The sequence below is a fragment of the Aotus nancymaae genome, unplaced genomic scaffold (assembly GCF_030222135.1).
Source record: "Aotus nancymaae isolate 86718 unplaced genomic scaffold, 86718_ANA_hifiasm-v0.15.2.pri h1tg000064l_1, whole genome shotgun sequence".
Lineage (NCBI taxonomy): Eukaryota > Metazoa > Chordata > Mammalia > Primates > Aotidae > Aotus > Aotus nancymaae.
This window is the reverse complement of record NW_026988479.1, coordinates 23,963,562-23,986,433: the sequence shown is the minus strand read 5'-3', so window position 1 is coordinate 23,986,433 and position 22,872 is coordinate 23,963,562. Positions and strand designations below refer to the sequence as shown.

Sequence of the window (22,872 nt, the reverse complement as noted above, 5' to 3'; positions counted from 1 at the left end):
TTCCCAATAAGGATCAGGGCCTTAGGAGTTGAGAGCAATGCTCGTTTCCCTCACGGCGCATAAAGGGGCCTGCCAGCTGAGAGGTCCGTGATTAAGTGGTAACCACGTTTGTTGAGGACTTTCTACTTAAGTGTCCACAGACGTGGTTGACGAAGGTGAGTCTTTCTGGAAGGAATTGCATGGTTTGCTGCGGTGGTTCTCAAACTTTGGTGTGCCTGGAGTGTAACCAGGGTGTGTCTTAGGAATGCAGGTCCCTGAACTGCAACTGTAACGAATCTTTTTCAGTGAGTCTGAGGTAGCTCTGGGGATTCTGTGCTTTTAATAAGTTCCCTGGGAAATGCTGATACAGGTGGGCCACAAATCATGTTTGGGAAATATGAGTCTTATGGGACGAATCCTAGGCTGCTACTCAGAAGAAGCGAGTTCTGTCCTTGGATCTCCCCCTAATGTGCTGTGCAAACATATATAAGTTATTTCCAATTTCTGGGCTTGTTTCCTCTGTAAAATGAGAAGATTGGACTAGATCAGCAAGTCTCAATCCAAGCTGCACAACAGTGGAGAGCTTAGACACAATGCTTGTGCCTGAACCATATTCCAAGCGTCCAGTGCTCAGGCTCTCATGATGTTGCCACGCACTGGGAAAGAGTGTGGCAGTATATATGCTTAAAATACTTCCAGGTGACTCTAGTTGTTGCTGGCATTGAGAACTACCATCTAGATATGCACAGTGTTCCTTCTCTGTGTTTGAATACTGAATCATGAGAAAATATATTACCTATGTCTCATTTCTTTGTTGGTCCCTCTACTGTCATGGAGGGAGAGTTTTCTGCAAAATACAATTTTCCAGATAATTAAAGGGAACCCCATTAAGCACCAACTTGTTAAAACTTTCACTCTACTTTGTTTTTTCTTTATAAACAAAACATCAAAATCTTTTCGATGATTTAAAGTTACTATTACTGTCACTCATTCACGCATTCACTCAATAAGTATGCATTTGGTGTCTACTTTGTGTTAGTAACTGTATTAGTTCGTTCTCATGCTGCTAATAAACACATACCTGAGACTGGGTAATTTTTAAAGAAAAGGAGGTTTAATGGACTCACAGTTCCACATGGCTGGAGAGGCCTCAGAATCATGGCTGAAGGTGAAGGAAGAGCAAAGGCAGTCTTAAAAGGTGGCAGGCAAGAGATTGTGTGGAGGGGAACTGCCCTTTATAAAACCATCAGATCTCGTGAGACTTACTCACTATCATGAGAACAGCAGTATGGGGGTAACTCCGTGATTCAATTACCTTCCACCAGCTCCCTCCCACAACATGTGGGGATTATGGGAGCTACAATTCAAGATGAGATTTGGGTGGGGACACAGCCAAACCATATCAGTAACATAACACCAAAAAAAGTTATAGGGCAGTCAAAGGATTGATGGACCATGCATCAGTAATAATAATAATTATAAGTAATCTTTAAACATTCATCAGGTGCCAAGGACATAGTAGGCACCGTTCTAAGCAGTCTAGTTTTATCTCATTTAATCCGGACAACAGTCCACTCAGGTGGACACAATTATAGGCCTGTTTTACAGATGAGGAAACCAAGGCACAGAAGAATCCTGTACTTTCTCAAGGTCACACAACTGATTGGGGTAGAACTGGGATTCAATCAAGCCCACCTCCCTGTGTGATGTGGGACATGGCTGTTCCTGCTCAGAGCTTCTGTTTCATTCTGTGCTGAGTGAACCCTGAGGCCCCTTTGAGCCCTCGCACCTCACAAGTTAATGTCTGTTCCCAGGTCGCTCAGGAGGTCACTCACGTGCATCAAGGAGAGCCTGCGTATCTTCATTGACCTGGGGGAGAGAGACAAGGCTGCTGAAGCCTGGCTTGGGGCAGGGCGACTCCACTACCTCATGCAGGAAGACGAGCTGGTGGAGCTGTACCTGCAGGTAGGCCTCTTGCAGAGCTCTCTGGGAGTTGTTGACTTGGGTTATTTGGGGAGGCAGCTGTACCTTCCAAATCAACCAGCTGGAACCACAGAGGGATGATGTTTACCCTCAGGCTGTGGAGAGAGGGTCAACACTGGGCTGCTCCCTGAACACATGGTGGAAACCAGGGTGGTCTGGCAAGCTGAGTACAGGCAGCAAAGGGCCAGTTGCTGAGTTCCATGTGCACCCTTGGAGGATGTGAGGCGAGACTCGCATAGCACCTGTAATGTCACTTGTCCCATTAAGTATACCCGTCTTTCCAAAGCTCAACATACACCCTGACTTCAGGGTTTTGCTGCAGTTTGAGGCAAGATTGGTGTGTATGTGGGGTATTAACAATATTATTCTCTTTTTATTTTTTGTTTGCATACTTTTCATATCAGAGATGTGGTACAGTGTAGTGCTTAAAATTGTGGGCTTTGAAGAGAGAAAAACCTAGAGTCAAATCACAGGGCCATCACATTTGGACTGACTATGTGACATTTACTAAATGCTCAGAACTTAGTAAATGTTTAATACATGATATTTTACTGCTATTATTATTTGTACAATATTGACATTAAATACTGTGACGATATGTAAGATGTTTAATTCTATAAAGATATGCCATTGTTTTCTTTCCCATGTTTTTTTCTCTTTTTTTTTTTTGAGACGGAGTCTCACTCTGTTGCTAGGTTGGAGTGCAGTAGCGCCATCTCGGCTCACTGCAAGCTCCGCCTCCCGGGTTCAAGCAATTCTCCTGCCTCAGCCTCCCAAGTAGCTGGGACTACAGGCACACGCCACCATGCCCAGCTAATTTTTATATTTTTAGTAGAGACGGGGTTTCACAGTGTTGGCCAGGATGGTCTCGATCTCTTGACCTCGTGATCCGCCTGCCTCGGCCTCTCAAAGTGCTGGGATTACAGGCGTGAGCCACCACGGCTGGCATTTTTCCCTCTTTTTACTTTTCCTTATGCTATCACATAAACTTGCACAAATTTACTTCTACTGAGACTTAACAATGGCTGCTTAACACTGATTGCATGCTTCCTGTGTACAGGAGACTTTGCTAAACGCTTCACTTGTGTGACGTAGTTTAACCCTCATTATAAATGCAGTAGGAGTTTCCATTATAATTTCCATTTTACAGATGAAGCTCAGAGAGGCTGAGTAATTTGCCCAGTGTGATACAACTGGTAAGTAAGTGGTGGAGCTGAGAATTGCACACAGTGTGACTTAGAGCCTCCAGTCTCAGCCTCTGTGCCATCTGCCTTGCGATTGGGCTGAAAGGTTTCAAGAGAGCACACAATTCAGTCTTCTCCTTGCGTGTTCTGGGAGACTGAAGTCCACAGGGCACTGTTCAGACTGTGCATTGTTTTGATGCCAAAGCCTCCTGACTCCAGGATTCCACCTCACTGCCCCTCTCTCTCTGTAATTGCCCATGCAATAACAGCAACTGCAGGGTCTTGCCCTAGTGATGAAATGTTCACTGGCCAGAACTGATCCCAGGCCCCACTCAACCCCAACTAACTGATGTTGTGCAGGGTCATTTCCATGGAAGTGAATCATTCTGGACCTGAGGCTATTTGAGGTCCTGTAATTGTGCTGCAGATGCAGCGGTTTATTCTTTACTTTTCCACTTCCTTAGCACATCTGGTGTACATGCAATCCAAAATAGCTTGCTAGAGATAAAGAGGATGTGGAGGCTAGGGTATTGGGATGAAAGCACTGACATGTGTGTGCCATTGATTATTGGTGTGAACTTGGGGAAGTTCTATTTTCTGTCTGAGCAACACTATCACCATCTGGAAAGTGTAAGGTGTTGACCTGGATCACTATTTTTCAATTTCAGTTATTTACATATTAAATTCATGGTTTTGCTATATACATGTACCTTCTGTACCATTGTTTACTTCTTTTTCTTTGATTCAACATCAAATCAACTTAGCTTTTTTTTACACTTAGCCTTATCCTACACAATACTAACTAAAATTGCAGGTTGTATGCATTGTTAATCTCTTTTTTCTAAAACACATTAAATAAGTATTTATTATACTTATTTATAAAAACAAAATGTTTCTCTATGTACTATTAAAAATAATCTAGCACCACCAAAAGTAATCTCTCACACCAGGATGGGGAAATGCCAGACAGGAGAATCTCTAAGTCCTCTTACCAGCCCCATGAGTGTGCAGACCAATTTAGGATTTGGGAGACTTTAGCAGAGGATTAATTGATTTAAGTGGTCTTCATCTTAGCTCTGCCAGTCCTGTGGCAGTCTGGAAGCCCTTCTCTCTGCCTTTAACAGCTGTCTCTGTCCCACCCAGGCAGCCATCCAGACAGCCCTGAAGTCAGAGGAGTCTTCGCTGGCTCTCAAACTTTATGAAGAAGCAGGTGATGTGTTCTTCAATGGGACCCGCCACAGACATCATGCAGTGGAGTACTACCGAGTAAGTCCAAGCTGTGCGGTTTGATGAACCAGGCCCTGGCACAGACATGGGCAGGGTCCGGCTGGACTTCAGCCTGGGTCCCTCTTCTCCTCTCTTGCTGTTATTTCTTTTTTCTCTCTTTCTTGTCCAGTACCCACCCACTCGCCCTCTCTTCAATCTAGCGGGAGCTCAGGGAAGGTTCTGATAAACTTAGTCATTCTCAGGCTTGCTAAGTTATCCTTCTTGGGATAATACACCGAAATAATTGAGTCCAGGAGTTCAAGACCATCTCGAACTCTTGGGTGCATGGTACTTTACAGTTTGTAGCACACTTTCAAGTTTACCAGTGTTTCCCACTTACTACTGGTGGCGCGATGGGAGATTATTCAAAGGGTTACATAGATGAATGCTTTTGTTTGGTCATAGTTTTAATGAGCATGCATTAAAATATGTTTTTTAGAAACTAAAAATGTGGCCAGGGGCAGTGGCTCATGCCTGTAATCCCAGCACTTTGTGAGGCTGAAGCAGGTGAATCACCTGAGGTCAAGAGTTCGAAACCAGCCTGGCCAACTAAAAAAAAAAACCCACAAAAATTAGCCAGGTATAGTGGCACGCACATGTAGTCCCAGCTACTCGGGAGGCTGAGGCAGGAAAATCGCTTGAGCCTGGGAGGCAGAGGTTGCGGTGAGCTGAGGTTGCGGTGAGCTGAGGTTGCACCACTGCACTCCAGCCTGGGTGAGGGAGTGAGACCCCATCTCAAAAAAAAAAATTAAAAATGTATTATACAAGCTCATCAAACATATGATTTTGCAGAAATTATTGCAAAGGATGAGGCAAGAAAAAAAGAGTTGATGTTAAGAATAATACAAATTAAATGTCCAGATATTAAGCAGGTATGTCAAAAATTGGGATTGTTATTCATCACTGACTGAAATTTGGGAAGCTTCATTATCTTATTTGATCCTAAAATTGTTTTCATTCAGCTATTCATTCATTTGTTTGCTCAGTTCTTTTTTCAGTGATCAAACATTAGCAAGCACCCAGTCTGTGCCAGGCACTGAGCTAGGGAAGAACAGGGAACGCATCTTTGACTATTGAGGGGCTTATTTTCATATGCATTTCATTTTGTAGATGAGAAAACTAAGGTTCAGAAAGATGAAGTGATTTGCCTAAAATTCTATCATAATAAAGACATAGAAATGACCACTTACTGAGATATTAACACTCTATGGGCGTACTCATGTGTGTTTCATAGATAGCGCTGTGGATGCTAGGGGAACGCACAGCTGACACAGGAACAACTTCCCACATGACCTTGGGAAGAGGTTCTTCTTATTCCTCCAGGTTTCCCCAATGTTAGGGGGCCCAATTCCCTTTACTTTTCTACTTTAAGATATGGGCAAAGCACCATGAGCAAGGACCAGAGAGGGAGTAGAGTAAAGGCACACAAGGAAACATGGCTGACCCCCATTTGTTTTAGTCCTCTGCCATCCCCCAACCCCTGCTTGGAGAAGATAAGCCTCCTAGTGTATGGTATGCACTGATAATTCCTAGCTAAACTAAGATTCCTTGTGCCTCTGTTCTTAGGCTGGAGCTATTCCTTTAGCAAGGAGGATGAAGGCAGTGAGAACTGAGCTCCGGATTTTCAACAAGCTGACAGAGCTGCAGATCAGCCTCGAAGGCTATGAGAAGGCTTTGGAATTTGCCACCCTTGCTGCCAGGCTCAGCACAGTCACAGGTTGGTGGTCTTTACTGTCGGGAGTGTTGAATGGGAGGGATGACTAGTCAAGGATAGAGAGCAAAGTAATAACAACACAGGCTCTGGAGTCAGACTGTGTGGGTTCAAATCCCAGGTCCAACTGTCAGGGAGTAAAACTGCAGTTAGTAAAAGTGCATTTTCCCATGAAACTGAAATGTATATGAAGGTCAGGTTCCTATTACCCTAACTCACAACATAGCTGAATATCTTGTGTTTATGGCAAAAGCTAGTGGAAAACAATAAAAGTCACCGGAACAGATAAACGGCAAAATAAAAAAGATTAAAAAACCCCTCAACTTGAATGTTGGTGCTTGAAGAAAAGCAGGATTGATTAGAGAAACCTTGATTAGATGTAAGGTTAAATAGAATATTCTATGATGATTCCAGAAGGGACTTCTGGGCATTTTCAAGGGCATCTAATGTGGATGATACTGGACTTTATTGTGTCTAATTGCACTCTTGAGAGCTCTTTCTCTCTTTTCCATATCTTTTTCCTTGTTGCATAAGACCTCATCTGAGTGACTGTGTGCTAATCTTAGGGAAGGCCTTGAAGGCCCCAGGCAGCTCTTCTGAGCACTTTATCCCTCACTGGACAGGAGCTGAAGGGAGGTTGCATGCATCCTTTATACATGTACTTCCCCTGTGGCTGATTTTTTCCATATCAGAATATTCTCTCTCTTAGATTTTCTCCTTTAATTTTGGCTTTTGGCTCTTTGAAGCTTAAAAGTGATGTTTTTAGATGGTATCCAACAGCCACCTTGCAAATATTTTAAAGATATGGTTGCAAGTCTTTGTTCCCTGTAAAAGGCCGCTCTGTATTAAAACAACAAATCCAGCAAACAGTCATAGACCTGTTAGAAGCCAACATTCTAAAGCATGGTTTAAGGGTGAACAGGTGTCTGTAGCTTATCTGAGACTGAGAGCAGGTAAAGGGGCCAAGAAGACACTGCTATATGGTGGTACCCAAGATAACTCTCTGAAGAGAGACTTGTGTGTGAGGAAGGCATTTGTTATGCAGAGTTATCCATTGCAAACTTAGCTACTCCATCAAGCTAATCTTGTCACTATGACCCATTACAAGGGTTTAAAAAGAATTATTTCCCAGAATCCTACATTACAGTAGCGTCTGCAATAAAGAGAAAATTTTCTTCTAGGAATCACCCCAGGAAACCTTGACTGGCACCCATCCTCTACTTAGTTACTCTTATAGAGCCCTGCATTTTCTTTTGTAGCACGTATGACAGGTGTAATGTTGCGTTTGTTTGTGGGATTATTTAAGGAATGCCTGTCATGTGTGACAATAAGCTTTATGAGTACAGGCACATCTTCTGTCTTATTCCATTATACCCCAGCACAGTCCCCGACATCCAGTAGACCTTCAAAAAGTTTTATGGATTGAATGAGTGAACAAATGAAGGGAAGTGTTGGCTGCAGGATATCTCTCTCAGTCTTCTAATTCCTAGGAGATCGGAGGCAGGAGCTGGTGGCCTTTCACCGCCTGGCTACAGTGTACTACTCCCTACACATGTATGAGATGGCTGAGGACTGCTACCTGAAGACCCTGTCCCTCTGTCCACCCTGGCTGCAGAGTCCCAAGGAGGCTTTGTACTATGCCAAGGTGTATTATCGCCTGGGCCGACTCACCTTCTGCCAGCTGAAGGTAAGAGCCAGACTTCCAAGATTTCTTGACAGCCACCACCCAACCATTCTGCTTCCTGACCCAAAGACAGTGAGGATCCTTTGGGGAGGAGTTGAGAAAACCAGAGTGCCAAGATGACGAGTCTTGTCTCATAGGGTGGATAGTGGCTCTTAAGGGACGTGGAGGCTCTTCCCACTTAGTCTTGCTGAAGACCTCAAAGGACTGAGCCCCAGATGGGGAGGCTATAGTGAGCTGAGACCTTAGCAGCTGGGACTACAGGTACACACCACCATGCCTGGCTAATTTTTGTATTTTTTGTAGAGATGGGGTTTTGCCATGTTGCCTAGGCTGGTCTCAAACTGTTGGACTCAAGCAATCCACCAGCCTCAGCCTCCCAAAATGCTGGGATTACAGGTGTAGGCCATCATGCCTGGTCCAGAACTTCTTATTTTTTGGTGACTTCTAGAGTTGTGTTGGTTGCAAGTCTCTGTTACAACCCTGACCTTCAAACTGTTTCCCTAGGTTTGGCTTCCGTTTACCAGAGGTCACTGTCCCCTGAATCACAATGCTTAGTCTCTTAATATAGTGGCTTCTGAGTCACTCCTGTGTTTGGCCCCCGGGAACCCACAGGGCAGCTCTGCTGTCCTTTTCTTATTTGCCAGACTTTGCTTCTGGCCTGAATTAATTACTAACTTATGAGGGTTAATGGAAACCAGGCAGCCTTCTTGAGTCTCACCCAAAGAAGCATCTGTTTCTCATCTTTACTGTGTAGGGAGGGTGGAGGAGGTGGGGGGGTCTGGAGGGGGGTTTTGTGAAGGATCCTCTAGTCATATTGCCTCTGCCCCACAGCTCCCAGGGACAAAGTGTGTGATCTGATCATGTCAATCAAGAACTCTAGGGATTGTAAAGGGAAAAACTCAATTCAAACTTCCTTAGGAAAAAGGCAGCTTACTGGCTCAAATAATGTGAAAGTTGAGTTACAGATTTAGCTGCAGATAGCTCTGGATCCTGTTTCTCAATCATCATCAGGGATTTCTCCAGCTTTCATTGTATCCCTTGACTTTGTATGTTTCTATTTTGCTTCATTTCTTGGCTTTTTCCCCTTCTAGCTACTGGCAGGTTCAAGTTCACCTCCGAACCTGCCAGTTCAGAGGGACCATTTTCCTTATTGAGTCACAGTGAAAAGTCCCTGGGAGTGGCAGACATAGGTCAGGTTTGGGTCATGTCCACATCCCTGAAGCACTGTGTCCAGGGCAATGATGTTTCATGATTGGCCAAGCCTGAGTAAGGGGCCACCTCTGTGCCTGGGATGGAAGGCACTGTGATTGGCAATGCCCCAAGGACCGCAGTGGAGGGAGAGAGGAGCTCCCCTAAGGACTCAGGAGATGGGGATGGAATATAGGGCAAATAAAAAAAAAGCTAGAGTGGCCAGTGCAGCCTTCTAGCCTGTCCTGGAAGTGTTGCTAATGCTATCTCTTCTTTGCCCCCATACCATGGGGTTAGGATGCCCACGATGCCACTGAGTACTTCTTGCTGGCCCTGGCAGCAGCGGTCCTTCTGGGTGACGAGGAGCTTCAGGACACCATTAGGAGCAGGCTGGACAACATCTGCCAGAGCTCCATGTGGCACAGCAGCCCATCTGGGCGCTCCTCAGAGAGGGCGCGGTGGTTGAGTGGTGGTGGCCTGGCCCTCTGAGGAAAGCTGTCCTGTCTCTGGACATTTGGCAGGTCAGACTCTGCCCCCTGCCCTAGACTCTTAGATACTCATTGGGAGGGTCCAAGTCACTACCTGGCCCAGTCCCCTCATTTTACATTGAGAAGAATGAAGTCCAGAGTCAGAGGGGCTCATTGCAGGCTGCAGAAAGCTTTGATGGGACAGCGATGAGAATTCCTGGCTCCGGGCTTTGCATCTGGAGTCTTTACCGGTTGATTGTTGCCTTCCACACAAACAGCCTCTGAAAAGCACTTTCTCCACATGTAATTCTGGAGAAGATGAGGAATCTTGCCCTCTGGGAACCTTCCTTCCTCCCCCGGTGAGGAAATCAGTCACTGCACTGGTCCAAAGGCAAGCAGATTGGAGTTTGTGTTCTTCATCGATTTTCTCAGGGAAAGACCTCCTCCCCTTGCCAGTGAAGGAAACTGTAGTTTCTTCCATTTCTTTCTTCAGAACCAAAGTAGGTATCACTCCTCGTGCTCACAAGGATTGGCAGAAGAGAATTCAGCAGGCTCTAAGCTCGAAAGGCACAGCCTCAGAATGGCCAAATGAATTGCATGAAATCTGACTTGGATTCACCATCTTCCTCCTGCCATAGGGCTGTGCTCCCACAGATAACCTCCCAGAAACTCCAGCGAAGCTTTCCAAGAGCCAAGGCTTGGAAATTGAGTGTTAAGAAAGTTATGACACACATTACATATAAATAGTGTATATGATTAGATATTGCCAGTTACATTTACACACACATTTTGTCTCATCTACAAAGGGGACAGATGAGGTGGAGGACTTGAAGGATGGGTGAGAATACCAAGGTCTGTCATTTTTTTTTTTTGACAGCATCTTGTTCTGTTGCCGAGGCTGGAATTCAGTGGTACTGTCAGGGCTCACTGCAACCTCAGACTCCAGAGCTTAAGCCATCCTCCTGTGTCAACCTCTTGAGTAGCTGGAATTACAGGCACATGCCACCATGCCCAGCTACAAGGCATCTTATTGATCTCAGGGCAGCTCCTTTACAAAGCACGTCTATTAATGACCTATCACTGCAGAGCACACTGAGTGGCCTGAAACAATGCTTATAATCTCATGGTTTCTGTAGGGCAGGAATCCAAGCATGACTTAGCTGAGCCCTCTGGCTTAGGGTAGCTCACAGGCTGCTCAACTTAAACTAGAGAAGGATCGACTTCCAAGCTCACCCACACAGTTGTTGTTAGGAGTCAGTTTTTTGCTAGCTGTTGGCCAGAGGCTTCCCGCCGCCACTTGCCACGTGGAACTCTCCACGGGGCAGTCACGACATGGCACCATGCTTCACCAGAGGGACCAAACAGGAGGAGCAAGAACCAGAGTGAGCAGGAGAGAAGGAAGTCACTGTCTTTCCATAACCTAATCACAGAAGTGACATCTCCTTAGTCTTGCGTATTCACTTCATAATAAGTGAGTCACTAGGTCCAGCTCCCACAAGAGGAGGGGTGTTTACCAACAGCTTGAATACCAGATGGTGAGGAATCATTGGGGATCATTTCAGAAGCAACCTACCACAGTATCTGAGTTCTTTGATAATGAAATCAGGAATTCTCTAAGACAGTGAACTGAAATTACAGTCCATTAGCCAGCAGCATCAGGATTGCCTGTGAGATTGTTTGAAATGGAAATTCTGGGGCCCCACTTATGGTCTCTGAATCAGAATTTCTGGATACCGGACCCCTGACTCGTGCAAGCTCTCCTGGTGATTTTAATGCACACTAAAGCATGGGAAGACCTGCTGCCGGACAAGAGCCCTCTGATAGTGTGCAGAACTCTTACCTGGTGAACTTGTTGAACATGAACTTCCTGGTTTCTATCTCTAATAATTCTGATTCAGTAGATCTGGGATATAACCCAGGAACATGCATTTTTAGCAAGCAACTCAAGCAAACCTGATGCAGGTGGTTTAAACTTGCTCCTTGTGTGAACAAACAAGGAGACCAGCCATAATTCCCTCCGTCTGATGCCCATCAGCTTAGCTTTTATTGTCAGACCATCTGCCCTTAATTTTCAGCTTCTTGGACTGACCAGACGGTTGGTTGTATCACAGGGTGAGATGGGAGCATTGAGTTGAGCTGCCATTGCATCTTCTAGTCACCAAGGTTGTCTATGCATCGGCATGTATTTTCTCTTAGAGACATAGTTGATCGTCAAAAGGCTGTCTACTCCAGAGAGTATTCTTCTCCAGGAAGGAAGTGAAATTATCTAATCCACAACCATGTAGAATAAATGCGGTTCTGCCCCCACCACAAGCTGTAAAAGCCCCAAGGTGGGAGGGATGTTGTGTTGAGGCTATTCAGTCTAATCTCCCGTAAAGAGCCCTTTCAACAACATTCCTGGGAGACAGTCAGGGGCACATGCATTCCAGAACAGTTACACCTCATACATTTAAAGAAGGCTCATGCAGCCCTGGAACCCATGCCACTGGCCATTCCCCATCTGACTCAGGTTACAGATCCCTTCCCTTTTCCCACTGACTGCTCACTCTCCTCTGGCCAGATTCGTTTCTGTTTCTCTGAAAGAGCGGTTCCCATAACCACACCAGGCTTTTGACATTGGCTGGTGGGTGAAGAGTACAGAGGGATGTTACTATACTTACTATGATTCTTCCTCTCCCCAGCAGCACATCTGTCCTTGGTTTCTACTGGGCTTTATAATCAACTGAAACTTCTGTGTCTTCTGACTTGAACTTCTGTTTGGACAGATCTTTCTCAATTGCTGCAAAGATACATACGTATTTTCATATGCAAACAAACACACATATGTGAAAGGCATTGTTTCTATCCATTTTACATTTCACTGGACATTTTAGCTAAAATGTTCTGATTCTGTGCACTTTGATATTCCTGTAAATCTGATGAATTTACCTGTAACCAGGTTAGTTATAAAAATGTTTAGCATGTTTCCAAAGACAAGGGTAGAGTATTTTTTTAAAATGAGAAAAACACTGTGCTATATAATTGCAATTACTATGTTCTATATGTAAATCGCTTGCTAAAACTCTTTTAAAAAGTGTTTAAAATTTTCATTTTTAAAATGTGGGCCAACAATTCCCTTTGGAAACATGTGGATGCTATTTTTTTTTTCTCATGATCCATGGAGAGTAAAGTGGTGATTGGATCTGGTCTCTACTTAAACATTTTTAGAAAATAAGTGTATCATAGCCAAAGATGATCTAGTTACCCTCTTTATTCTAATTGTCCCCTCAAGACTTATGTGGGCTGCATGGCTGCTGGCTCCTTACACCTAATCTAAATAAAGAACAAGGAGGGCATTGCAACATTGTGGAAAACCCTGTAACATGTTTTCTCAGCTCTCAGGTATACTAGTTCCTTGTCCAACAGCATTAACATTCTGAAATCCAATACTGCTTTTGTCCTTTTCTTATTTGCTTTTCCATTATATTCAGATGCCTTTATATTGTACCTCTGTCTATATAGGTACGTGTGTGTGTTCATTTGCTTCCTCTTTGTCAATATAATGCAGCTCATTTGGCAGCAGTTTATCTGAGGAAGGAAATATGCCGGAATGGAGGGTGTTAGGATGGGGAATGGGGTAGCCTATCACTGGAGGGAACCTGGGTTTTGGTCTTGATTTTGACATTAAATTGCAGTGTGACCTTGGGCTAGTCACTTCACCTCTATACACCTCAGATATTTGTCCTCTGATATAAGAACCTCACCTTTGGGTTTCTTTTCAGCAATGTTATTTTATACTGTATGAACATGATGAGAAACAGTATTGGAGAGATGAAATAATGTATTTTTATAGCCCAATTTTATTCTCTTCTTTTTACAGGTGAGTAAACTGAGGAGCAGAAGGGTAACTTTCTCCCAGAAAAAGTTAGTTGGTACTTAGTGTCACAGACAGAAGTACTTGGTGTGGGGTTGGGGGGAGGCTGTGGTTTCATGACTCAAGGACTTAGTTGCACAAATGATAGGATTTCTGCTGTTTGGGGATACCTTCACAGTTGTATGTATATATGTACGCGTGTGTGTATGTATGCATGCATTTATCACAATATGTACCATTCAAAGAGCCATTTACAAAACGTTTCCTAAATTGACTTACTTCTTTTACTCATATGAACATTTTTATAAAGGATGACTAGTCTATGTAGAAGAAAAACTTATATTGTTTTCCATAAACAGAATTCCATAAATAGCAAAAACAATGAAAACAAAACAACACATTAACTTCAAGTTAGGTCCTGTTGTTCATTGCAAGCACCCGGCCTAGGCCTTACCTGGCATTGTCTGAAAACAGATAGATTAATAAATGGCAGAGGGTATAGATGGCAGCATATCATCAACCACTTTCTCCTTGTGCACTCAGAGAAATGGAGTAAGCAGGGAAGAGGACTGAGCTTTTTTCCATGAGCGTCAGTGTCATTCAGTGCCAGGTTTGGGCACACACTTTGGGAATTGGGGACACAGCTGGGTCACAAGAAAGGGGCAAATGATTTATCATGTAATATGATTCAGTATCAGAAGCACTGTGATTGAAGTTAATTACAGGATGTGATGGGCACTGAGGGGAGGAGATTTTACCAGGCAGGGTTACAGGCATCAGGAAGGGCTTTCTGGAGGACATGACATTCAGACTGAGTTCTGAAAGGGAGATCTACTTAATTCTAACTGCAGACCAGCAGAATGGTATTGACAGACAGTGCATGTGTCAAGCAAAGGTCCGGAGGGTGGGCAGGGCATGATGATTTCTGAGAACAGCAGCAAGTTCAGTGAGGCTGGAGCAGATTCAGGGAAGCAAAGAGGGTTTGGATTCTACCTGGAGGTTGAGGGGAAGCTATAAAAGGATTATAAGCAGTTGAAAAAAACATAGTCAGACTTGTACTTTTGAAAGATGATTCTGGAAGCAGCATGAGACTAGATTAGGGCAGCAGTGGGGAAGGTGGAAAACCCATTCGGACTTGGCTATTCCAACAAAATGCTTCAGGCTTGATTCAGATATCACGAGTTTTCCCCACTAATGTTCTCCTTCTGATCCCACCTTGCATTTAGTTGCCGTGTTTCCCTAGGCATCTCTGCTCTGTAGTTTCTGCCTTTCTTTGTTTTTCATGATCTTGACAATTTTTGTCTCTTTTCCTCTTGTTAATTCTTCCCATTGTGATATGTGGACAAGGGGCAGAGAAGGAAGAAATTCAGGGGAATGGGCTCTGCACTTACTTAGATGGCAGCTCAGGTGGGGGCAATGGAATGTGTTTTGGAGTTGGGCATACTTGGGTTAGAAACTGTTTCTTACTAGCTGTGTGATCTTCCACAAATTAATCAACTTCCCTGAGCCCAGTGCTGTCAGAATTATGTCAGACTTCTTTATTTCAAAGGCAAGGAAATGGCTAAAGCAAATCCATCTTTGGAGGTATGTTGTAAGCCTTGACATTGAGATGTGCAGCCAAACCTAGAGGTGTGGCCAGGCACCCTGGTCCTGCATTCAGGGACACTCTGAAGTTACCCCTCCTCTTTATCACTGAGTGACCTGAGCAACTTACTTTATCTCTTTAAGCTTCGATTATTCCTCTGCTCAGAGTTTTGAGACGAGATGTGTGGACGGCTTGCTGTGAATACTCAGTTGGTGTTAGCTGTCACATTGAAGCAGAATTGAGTAGATTCTTAGTAAGCACATCTATTCCTGGGTCCCATGTTGTAAGTGGGAGGATGTGTATGTTAGGAGTGCTCTTTGCTACTGGGCCTTTCACTTGGTAGTCTTCCCTCTCGGGTGGGACAGCATGGATTTCCTGATGTGTACTCCCTCACTCCCCGAATTCTATTTGATTATTCCAGAACTCAGGGGACTGGAGGATGACGGCTGCTGGAAGTGCTGGCTTTAGGAATGTGTACTTCATTCACCTTCCTCTAAGGGATGTCTTCTCCTCAGAGAAGTAGAGACAAGTGGCTGCTTAGAGGGTGAGGATTCTGCCCAGTTGCCATGGTGCAGGATCAAATATAACAGATGTGGCCGGGACTGCACAATGGGGTTGTTTGGCTTGGCTTCCCAGTAGACGCTGGGAGGCAGGTGGGAGGGAAGGATACTGTGCTTTCAAAACGATTGTAAGGGTGAGAACTGAGCTGCCACTTCTAGTGCTGCCTTCGACTCCTTCTCCAGGGCATCACACAAGCTTGAGGGATGAGGCTCCTTGAGGTGAGCTTCCAGACAGGGTAGGTGAGAGGATGGTTGAGGTCACATGGATAATGAAAAGACAGGCTAATCGATTGCTGTTCTTTTCTGTGAGAAATCCAAGAGTTCCAGCAGGGGGCAGTGATGTCCTTCCTAAATAGTGTTATCATTGCGAAAGAATGTATTTAATATTAATAGTTCTGAATCAGACTAGGGTAGTGGCTTTCGAATCCTTTTTCGTTGTTATGTTGTTGTTGTGGCCCACAGCAAGAAATGAATTTTCTGTTGTATCCTCGTGTGCATAGGTTTGTGCGTATGCAACAACATAGAGGAATGCACTCTGATACATTCTGTTCTGTTCTATTCATTTTTAAAAATATTTTATTCTAGCTAAAAAAGTCTCATTTATGACTCACCAGATGAATTTCTCATTCATTAACCTGTAGTTTGAAAAGTGCTGACCTGGAGGGAGGTCTCTAAAAAAGTGCAGAAGAGCTCTAGCCTTTGTTCTTTTCTACGTATTATTTTATGAATATCTTACTTCTTTTTGAGACCAGAGAATGTGTACATCTCAAAATAAAAATAATAGTTGAGGCTGAACATGTGTTATGCATTAAGTCCTCTGCAAAACCTTGTGATGACTCTCATGTAATCCAAGAATATTTTGGTATAGTTACTATTATTTTTTTCTTCACTGAGGTTTAGAAAATTGATGTGGGTTGTCTAAGTCCAAAGTTAGTGGTGATTGAGGTGAGATTTGAACTCATGTCTCTCTGATGCTGGAGCTAGAAAATGAAACCATTATATTATATTGTGTTTCTGGCAGGTGATACATCTCTGAGAGAAATGCTATCACTAATATGATTATGAATAGGAACTAGATTAAAACTTGTTTCAGCAGCCTGAAATACTGGGCTGAAATCAATACAATGATTCTGTTGTAATTGAATCAATCAAAATTGGTTACTTTAGAACAGAATTGGAGATAACTGACTTTCTTGGAAAAAAAAAAAAAAAAAAAACAACACTGGTGTTATTGTTGACCACAGTCAGGTAACTTAGCCTAGAAATAAAAATAGACTGTATTTCCCAAATGGAAAATAGAAGGAGGAAAAGAAAGCTTTGACCTATATTAGTGATTTGTCAAACAAATTATAAGATCTATAAGTTATGTTTTGAAGACTATTCCAGGTGGGGAGTGAAATGAATGAAGGAAACTTGTAAGAGACTTCAGAGCCAACAATAGATGATTATGGATATCTGAGGAAGGGAAGCAGCCAGGTAGAGTTTTGTGGGTCTCACTCATCATGGTACCTATAGCTTGAATGGTGGTAGCAGAAAGAAGATCATGAACATGAGAGAATAACCTATTTTTGACACCATGGAAAAAGTTATTAGGGACATCCTTCTCCTCCAAATATGTGTTGTGAAACAAGTAGCCTGGGAAGAGCCCATGTTCATGTAGAGATGCTTTACTTCTTATGCATAAATATTGGTAGTAACACTTTTTTACTCAATATTTAGGAATGCTTAATTATCTACTTCCATAACCTTCCATTTTACTGTGTGTGTGTGTGTTTTTTTTTTAATTTAGGGTTGCATGTTTTACCATTATCTATGAAAAGGATTTTGAAAATAGATGCCTCATTTCTGTCTTTTATTTTAACCTTTCAAATCTAGCAGACCATATTTAAACATGATCTGTATGACTCTCAACTCCTTTATCTTCCTTGCACGGGCCAAATAAGTGTGAAGGTGACTTTTTTTGTTATTGAACTTTCTTGCACATAGAGAACTTCTGATGTTTGTTCGGATATATTGGACATCTACTTCATAGAGACATTCATAGGAATGCCCCTGATTCTTTGAACATTGTACCAGACAGCAAGCAGTGAAAATGGCTACATCTGCTTTCCTCCTCAGGGGAGCTGCCAGGGGCTAGACTGAAATAACAGCTGCGTGGTAATCCTGGTGACCAAAAACTACTTGTTCATAAAACAAAACAAAACTAACTTTTGTCTGTCCTAGAACACATAGCTTTGGGACTCTAGTGGGTGGAGGGAAAGGATAGCAAGCAGAAAGATTACTTGGATTTTCATTTCTGGTTGTTTTAAAGGCCTAAGAGCTTACATAAACTGATATTCGGATCGTTTTCCAAGTCCTGTGGTGTTCTTTTCTTTTTTTCCAAGTTGTGTAAAGTCCATCTGTCTGTTTCTCTCTCTCTTTCTATCTTTTTGGCAAGGTATCACTCTGTTGCCCAGGCTGGAGTGCAGTGGTGTGACCATAGCTCACTGCAGCCTTGACCTTCTAGGCTCAGGTGCTCAGGTGATCCTCCCACTTCAGCCTCCGAGTAGCTGGGACTACAGGCATGCACTACCAGGTCCAGCTAATTTTTTTTTTGGTAGTTTTTGTAGAGATGGGTTTTCACCGTGTTGCCCATGCTAGTTGCAAACTCTTGGGCTCAAATGATCCACCCGCCTAAGCCTCCCAAAGTGCTGGGATAACAGGTGTGAGCCACGGCACCAGGCCAGTTTGTCTCTTTTTTCTTTTTCCTCATGTCTTTAGCATTTCTCTTTTGCTTGTGCTCATTGGTCTCTCCACTTTTCCTTCAAAATACTTACCATAGTTTAAAAGTATTCTTTATTGTAAGTTTTTTTGTTTTTTGTTTTTTTTTGGTAAATAATCCATGTGTACCACCTAGATTGGAAGTTCCATGAGAGCAGGAATCTTGTTTGGGTCACTCAGCTCTGTATTTCCAAAGTGCATCCCAGTGTCTGATGCATGGCAGGCTCTTAATAAAGATTTTTATTTTTTGAGACAGAGTCTTGCTCTGCCACCAGGCGCCAGGCTGGAGTGCAGTGGCACTTGGCTCACTGCAACCTCCGCCTCCTGCGTTCAAGCAATTCTCCTGCCCCAGCCTCCCAAGTAGCTGGGACTGCAGGTGCACACCACCATGCCCAGCTAATTTTTTTTTTTTTTTTTTTTAAGTAGAGACGGGGTTTCACCATGTTGGCCAGGATGGTCTCAAACTCTTGACCTCGTGATCCGCCCGCCTCGGCCTCCCAAAGTGCTGGGATTACAGGCGTGAGCCACCGCACCTGGCCTTTAAAGATTTGTTAGATGAGTGAATAAAAAAAATAAAGTAATGAAATGTTGGGCTCAGGTTTTGACCTCTTCTTTTCACTTAAAAGAGGAAGAAAGTCTTAAAACTATATTATAACTACTTATTGCTCATGAGTGATGGAGAAATCAGGTGATAGGGCTGCTCACATACATAGCAGGTATTCAGCAAAAGTTTGAGAATAATAAGCATAATTTTCTTTTGTTTAGAATAAGTTGCTATAGATGTGGTGTGTCTTTTCTTAATTTTCAAAAAGGTAGTAGTTTGACCAGGGATAATCATGCTCTTTTACTGAAGCTGTAATAGTCATTGTGCTAAGTAACTTACCTACAGTGTAGGATTTGATCCTCCAAAGAAGGTGACATTATCTTCCCTTTTCAGATGAAGGAATCAAGGTTTAAAGTACTTCAAATGTTTGCAGAGATTCAAAACCAGTTTTGTCTAATCTGAAAAATCAGTGCTTTACATACTTATGTAACTCTGGTTACACATTTTCTCTTTCAGAACTTAGGATCTTCAAGATAAATATTTCTCTTTTGAACATTTGAATGTTTCCCTTTGTCTTAAAGAGGAGGGATGATAGAAAATCTAGGGGCAGGGACCTTATATAAGCATTGTTGCACCAAACACCACAAGACATCCCTTCAGTGATGAATGTTCTATGGGATAAAGAGCCAGCGGATAGGTGGCACCTTTAAGGCATTTTGAGGCCTGAGTGGTTCAGAGTACTGTTTCAGAATCTCAAGTCTCTTTCCTTGGGAAATTATAAGTTCAGGGTGGGATGCAGGATGAAAAGTTCATCCTTGCCCTTGAATATCTGTTAGTCTGTTTCGGGGAGATTGGATGCATGTGTGCAAAACACTAGCAGCAAAACTCTGAGTTTAGCTCCTTTAGGACAGAGGAGTCAGATGGTCACCCATCTATTCATCCATTTACTCACCCACCCATTCGTTCATCCATCCATCCATCCATCCATCCATCCATCCATCCGTCCATCCACCCATCCTTCTGTCCGTGCATTCATTTATCCAACCAGTCATTTAACCAACCAATCATCTCACCACCCAACCACCCGCCTACCCAACAGAGCAAGCAAGCAAGCAACCAACCAACTAATATTGAACACCTCTTATGTGCTAAACTCACAATCCAGTGAGCAAGATCATGACAGTCCCTGACCTCATGAGTCATATGGGCTCCAAGGCAAGTCAGAATCCTCTGATGAACTTACCTATTACTCTTATCATCACAGTTTAGATTTGAGCACTTATACCTCAAACACTGTTCTAAAGGTTACTCTTATTATATAATTGACTTCCCTTAATTTCTCTGACCTACAAGAAATAATTGCATTGTATAATTATTCATATAACACATATGAAGAAATGAGTTCAAAGATGTTAAGAGATTAATTCCTACTCTAAGTCCTGTAGATAGAGAGTGGCAGCGTCAGGACACTAATCCAAACCTTATCTATATTGCACGTATTGCATAAAATCTTAGCTGAAATTCTGATCAATTTTATAGAACTTCAGCTAGCTAGCTCTTGTTCACCTGAACTTCCTGTCTAGGATGCATGGTGGCACCACTGAACAACTCCACTGCTTATCAAATGTGTGACCATAGGCGAGTTGTTAAGCTCTTGGTGCTTCATGTTTGTCATTGGCAAAATGGAGATGATAATAGTACTTATCTCATGGGATTGTGGTGTGAATCAAAGGCGTTAATATATGTAAAGTGCCCGGCCCATGTTATATAAATGTTGGCTGTTATTGTTATTGTGTTGACAGACATTTCAGAAGAGTACTTGTTTGGGCGAAGAAGATATGAAAACTTCTTTGTTGAACTTGTGGGACTGAGACATGCTTAGAGGAATGCAATCTGGGCTAGATGCTTGGCTGTTTAGGTGAGCATAGAAGACAGCGATGGCCTCAGTCTGCCTCCCGTGTCCGAGCATCATCTGCAAATGATTGCCTCCATCACTCACCGAGCACAGGAAGTTGTAACCTCCCTTTATTGGTGCTGTCATTTCGAACGTATGTTTAGTCTGGCAGGCATTTTGATCCCCATGATTTATTGCTGTGGGTATTTTGACTCCATGCTTATAAGTACAACATAAAAAACACCAATAATAGCCACATTTTTCTCAAGAAAGTATTTTCTTAATTAATGCTTACTCAGTTTCATTCTAAGATATGTGTTCAATACAGAGCAGTTAAATAATTTCTACCTTTTTCCATCTTCTTTTTTATTTTATTGAAATCATTTTATGGAGAATAATTCTTTTGCATGTGAAATTTCACAATGATAGCTTGTAATTTATTGACAGCAATTTATTTGGGTCAAATTTCAGCTTCTGCCACTGTGAATTTTCCATTGTAGTTTTATTTCTACTAGGTCAAATTTTCCTGTTTCAAATTTGATTGATCTGAATTTTTTTTTTGGGACAGTTTGATTCCTCTGTGAATGTTTACTCATTAACCCATTTTTTGTGTAGGTTAGCTGTGGTTAGTTTTATTTTGAACTGATTATTTCAACCAAAGCAGTGAGGGACAAATGCCCAATCACCTTAAGCATCTATGGAAGCCTGGGGTGAGGCCAGGTAAAGGCAGACTGGACCAGTCTAAATGAAATGCTGTGGGATAAGTTTTCATTCACAGAAGATGGGCAGAGTAGCAGATCAGTGGTAACTATCAATGATACAAACTTCAAAGAAATGACAAGATACAGAGGTCCAGAGTTAAAGTCAATGATATATGTGGAGCATGATGATTTTCCAAACTATTCCCAAACACTCTGAGCTGCGCATGTTATACCCAGCAATTTAATCCTGGAAGAGTCTTGGTGCATGTTGCAGGGATGAGTTAGCTCAGTATGATGTAGTCAAAGAGCAGAGGGACTGGGATCAGGTGATCTTGGATCCAAACCCAGTTCTGTCACTCCTTGTGTATACTGGGATAAGTCCATTTCCCACCTGAGGTCTCAGTTTTACCAACTATCAAAAGATGACTCTAAAATTTCACAGACCCCTTTGAAAATCTGAAAAAAAACTATGATATCTCTTCTTGGAATTATGTACACACACCCATGTTTACACATACTTTCAAAGGGCTCATAGACCCTTTAATGCACGCCCAAGGATGATGAGTTAAAAACCTCAGCCTCTGTAATCTGTCAGGACCTGTCCAGGGTTGACATGCTAGGGCTTAGGTAAGTGTTATATATGTGTTCTCCAGGTGATGCCTGAGAACTGACACACACACTGCTTATGGATAAAAATGGAGACATCCAGAAAAGTAGGATCTGGAACCCTTTGTATGCATTGTTGGTTTCTTAGTGTTTTCATTAATATTATGAATGGTTAAGAGCATAGACCTTGGGATTATGCCACCTGGGTAAAAATCCTCGCTCTGTGCATGGTCTTGGGCAAGGCATTTCACCATTCTGGGCCTCCATTTCTGCTTCTGTAATATGGGAATATTAATGCTAACAACTTCGTAGGGCTTTTGGATGAAACAGCTAATGTTCAATTGTTACCTCTTGTTACCTCATATTGAACTCATGTTCAGATAACTTTATGTCATACAAAGTGGAAGCTGCTGAGCTTTGGAGACCCTCTAGCTCAGCTTTGTTATTGTATGAAAGATGAACCAGAAAAAGGAAAGCCTTACCCACGGTCACCCAACACATCCATGTTAGGGTTGCTCTCTGACACTCCTCTTAGACACCAGGAAAGTTGAGCCACCATGACATCATCAGCATACCAGCTTCCAATGCAAGAGGATTCTCGCCTTCATGGATAAAGTCCCATGTGATGATCTGCCGTATCTGTAGAGTTCTCTGACGCCAGCTGTTTCTGTTGTGAGTATAGAGTGATTCAGGGCAGGTTGGATGCCAGTGAGTATAATTTATATAAAAGCAATATGCAAGAACCTCTCATTCTACCTGGAAACTAGTCACACTGATTCTAATTACAAGGCTTTTGTGACCCCAGCTGACTGGTCACCCCTCCCAGAGCAAGCATTTCAACCACCCACCTGCAATGTCTGGAGACTACTTGATGTTACCACCACTAAAAGAACTGGAAATCCTCGGG

At 42.9% G+C, this 22,872-nt stretch overlaps 1 protein-coding gene and 1 long non-coding RNA gene across 2 annotated transcripts in view; one reads left to right on the top strand and one right to left on the bottom strand.

The window, feature by feature from the left end:
- SH3TC2 (SH3 domain and tetratricopeptide repeats 2) overlaps nucleotides 1–11,564 on the top strand; it is a 68,634-nt gene extending 57,070 nt beyond the window's left edge. The window contains exons 13-17 of the mRNA XM_021664913.2: nucleotides 1,794–1,944; nucleotides 4,290–4,412; nucleotides 5,979–6,129; nucleotides 7,614–7,810; nucleotides 9,293–11,564. Of these exons, the coding sequence (XP_021520588.2) occupies nucleotides 1,794–1,944; nucleotides 4,290–4,412; nucleotides 5,979–6,129; nucleotides 7,614–7,810; nucleotides 9,293–9,484 (814 nt within the window). The 3' untranslated portion in view covers nucleotides 9,485–11,564. The remainder of the gene's footprint in view (nucleotides 1–1,793; nucleotides 1,945–4,289; nucleotides 4,413–5,978; nucleotides 6,130–7,613; nucleotides 7,811–9,292) is intronic.
- LOC135270648 (uncharacterized) lies at nucleotides 1,546–22,628 on the bottom strand. Its single transcript, XR_010338784.1, has 3 exons — nucleotides 22,448–22,628; nucleotides 12,123–12,241; nucleotides 1,546–1,848 (listed from the first exon to the last, which is right to left on the bottom strand). It is a non-coding gene; the product is annotated as an uncharacterized LOC135270648 (long non-coding RNA).
- Between the last annotated feature and the right edge of the window lie 244 nt (nucleotides 22,629–22,872).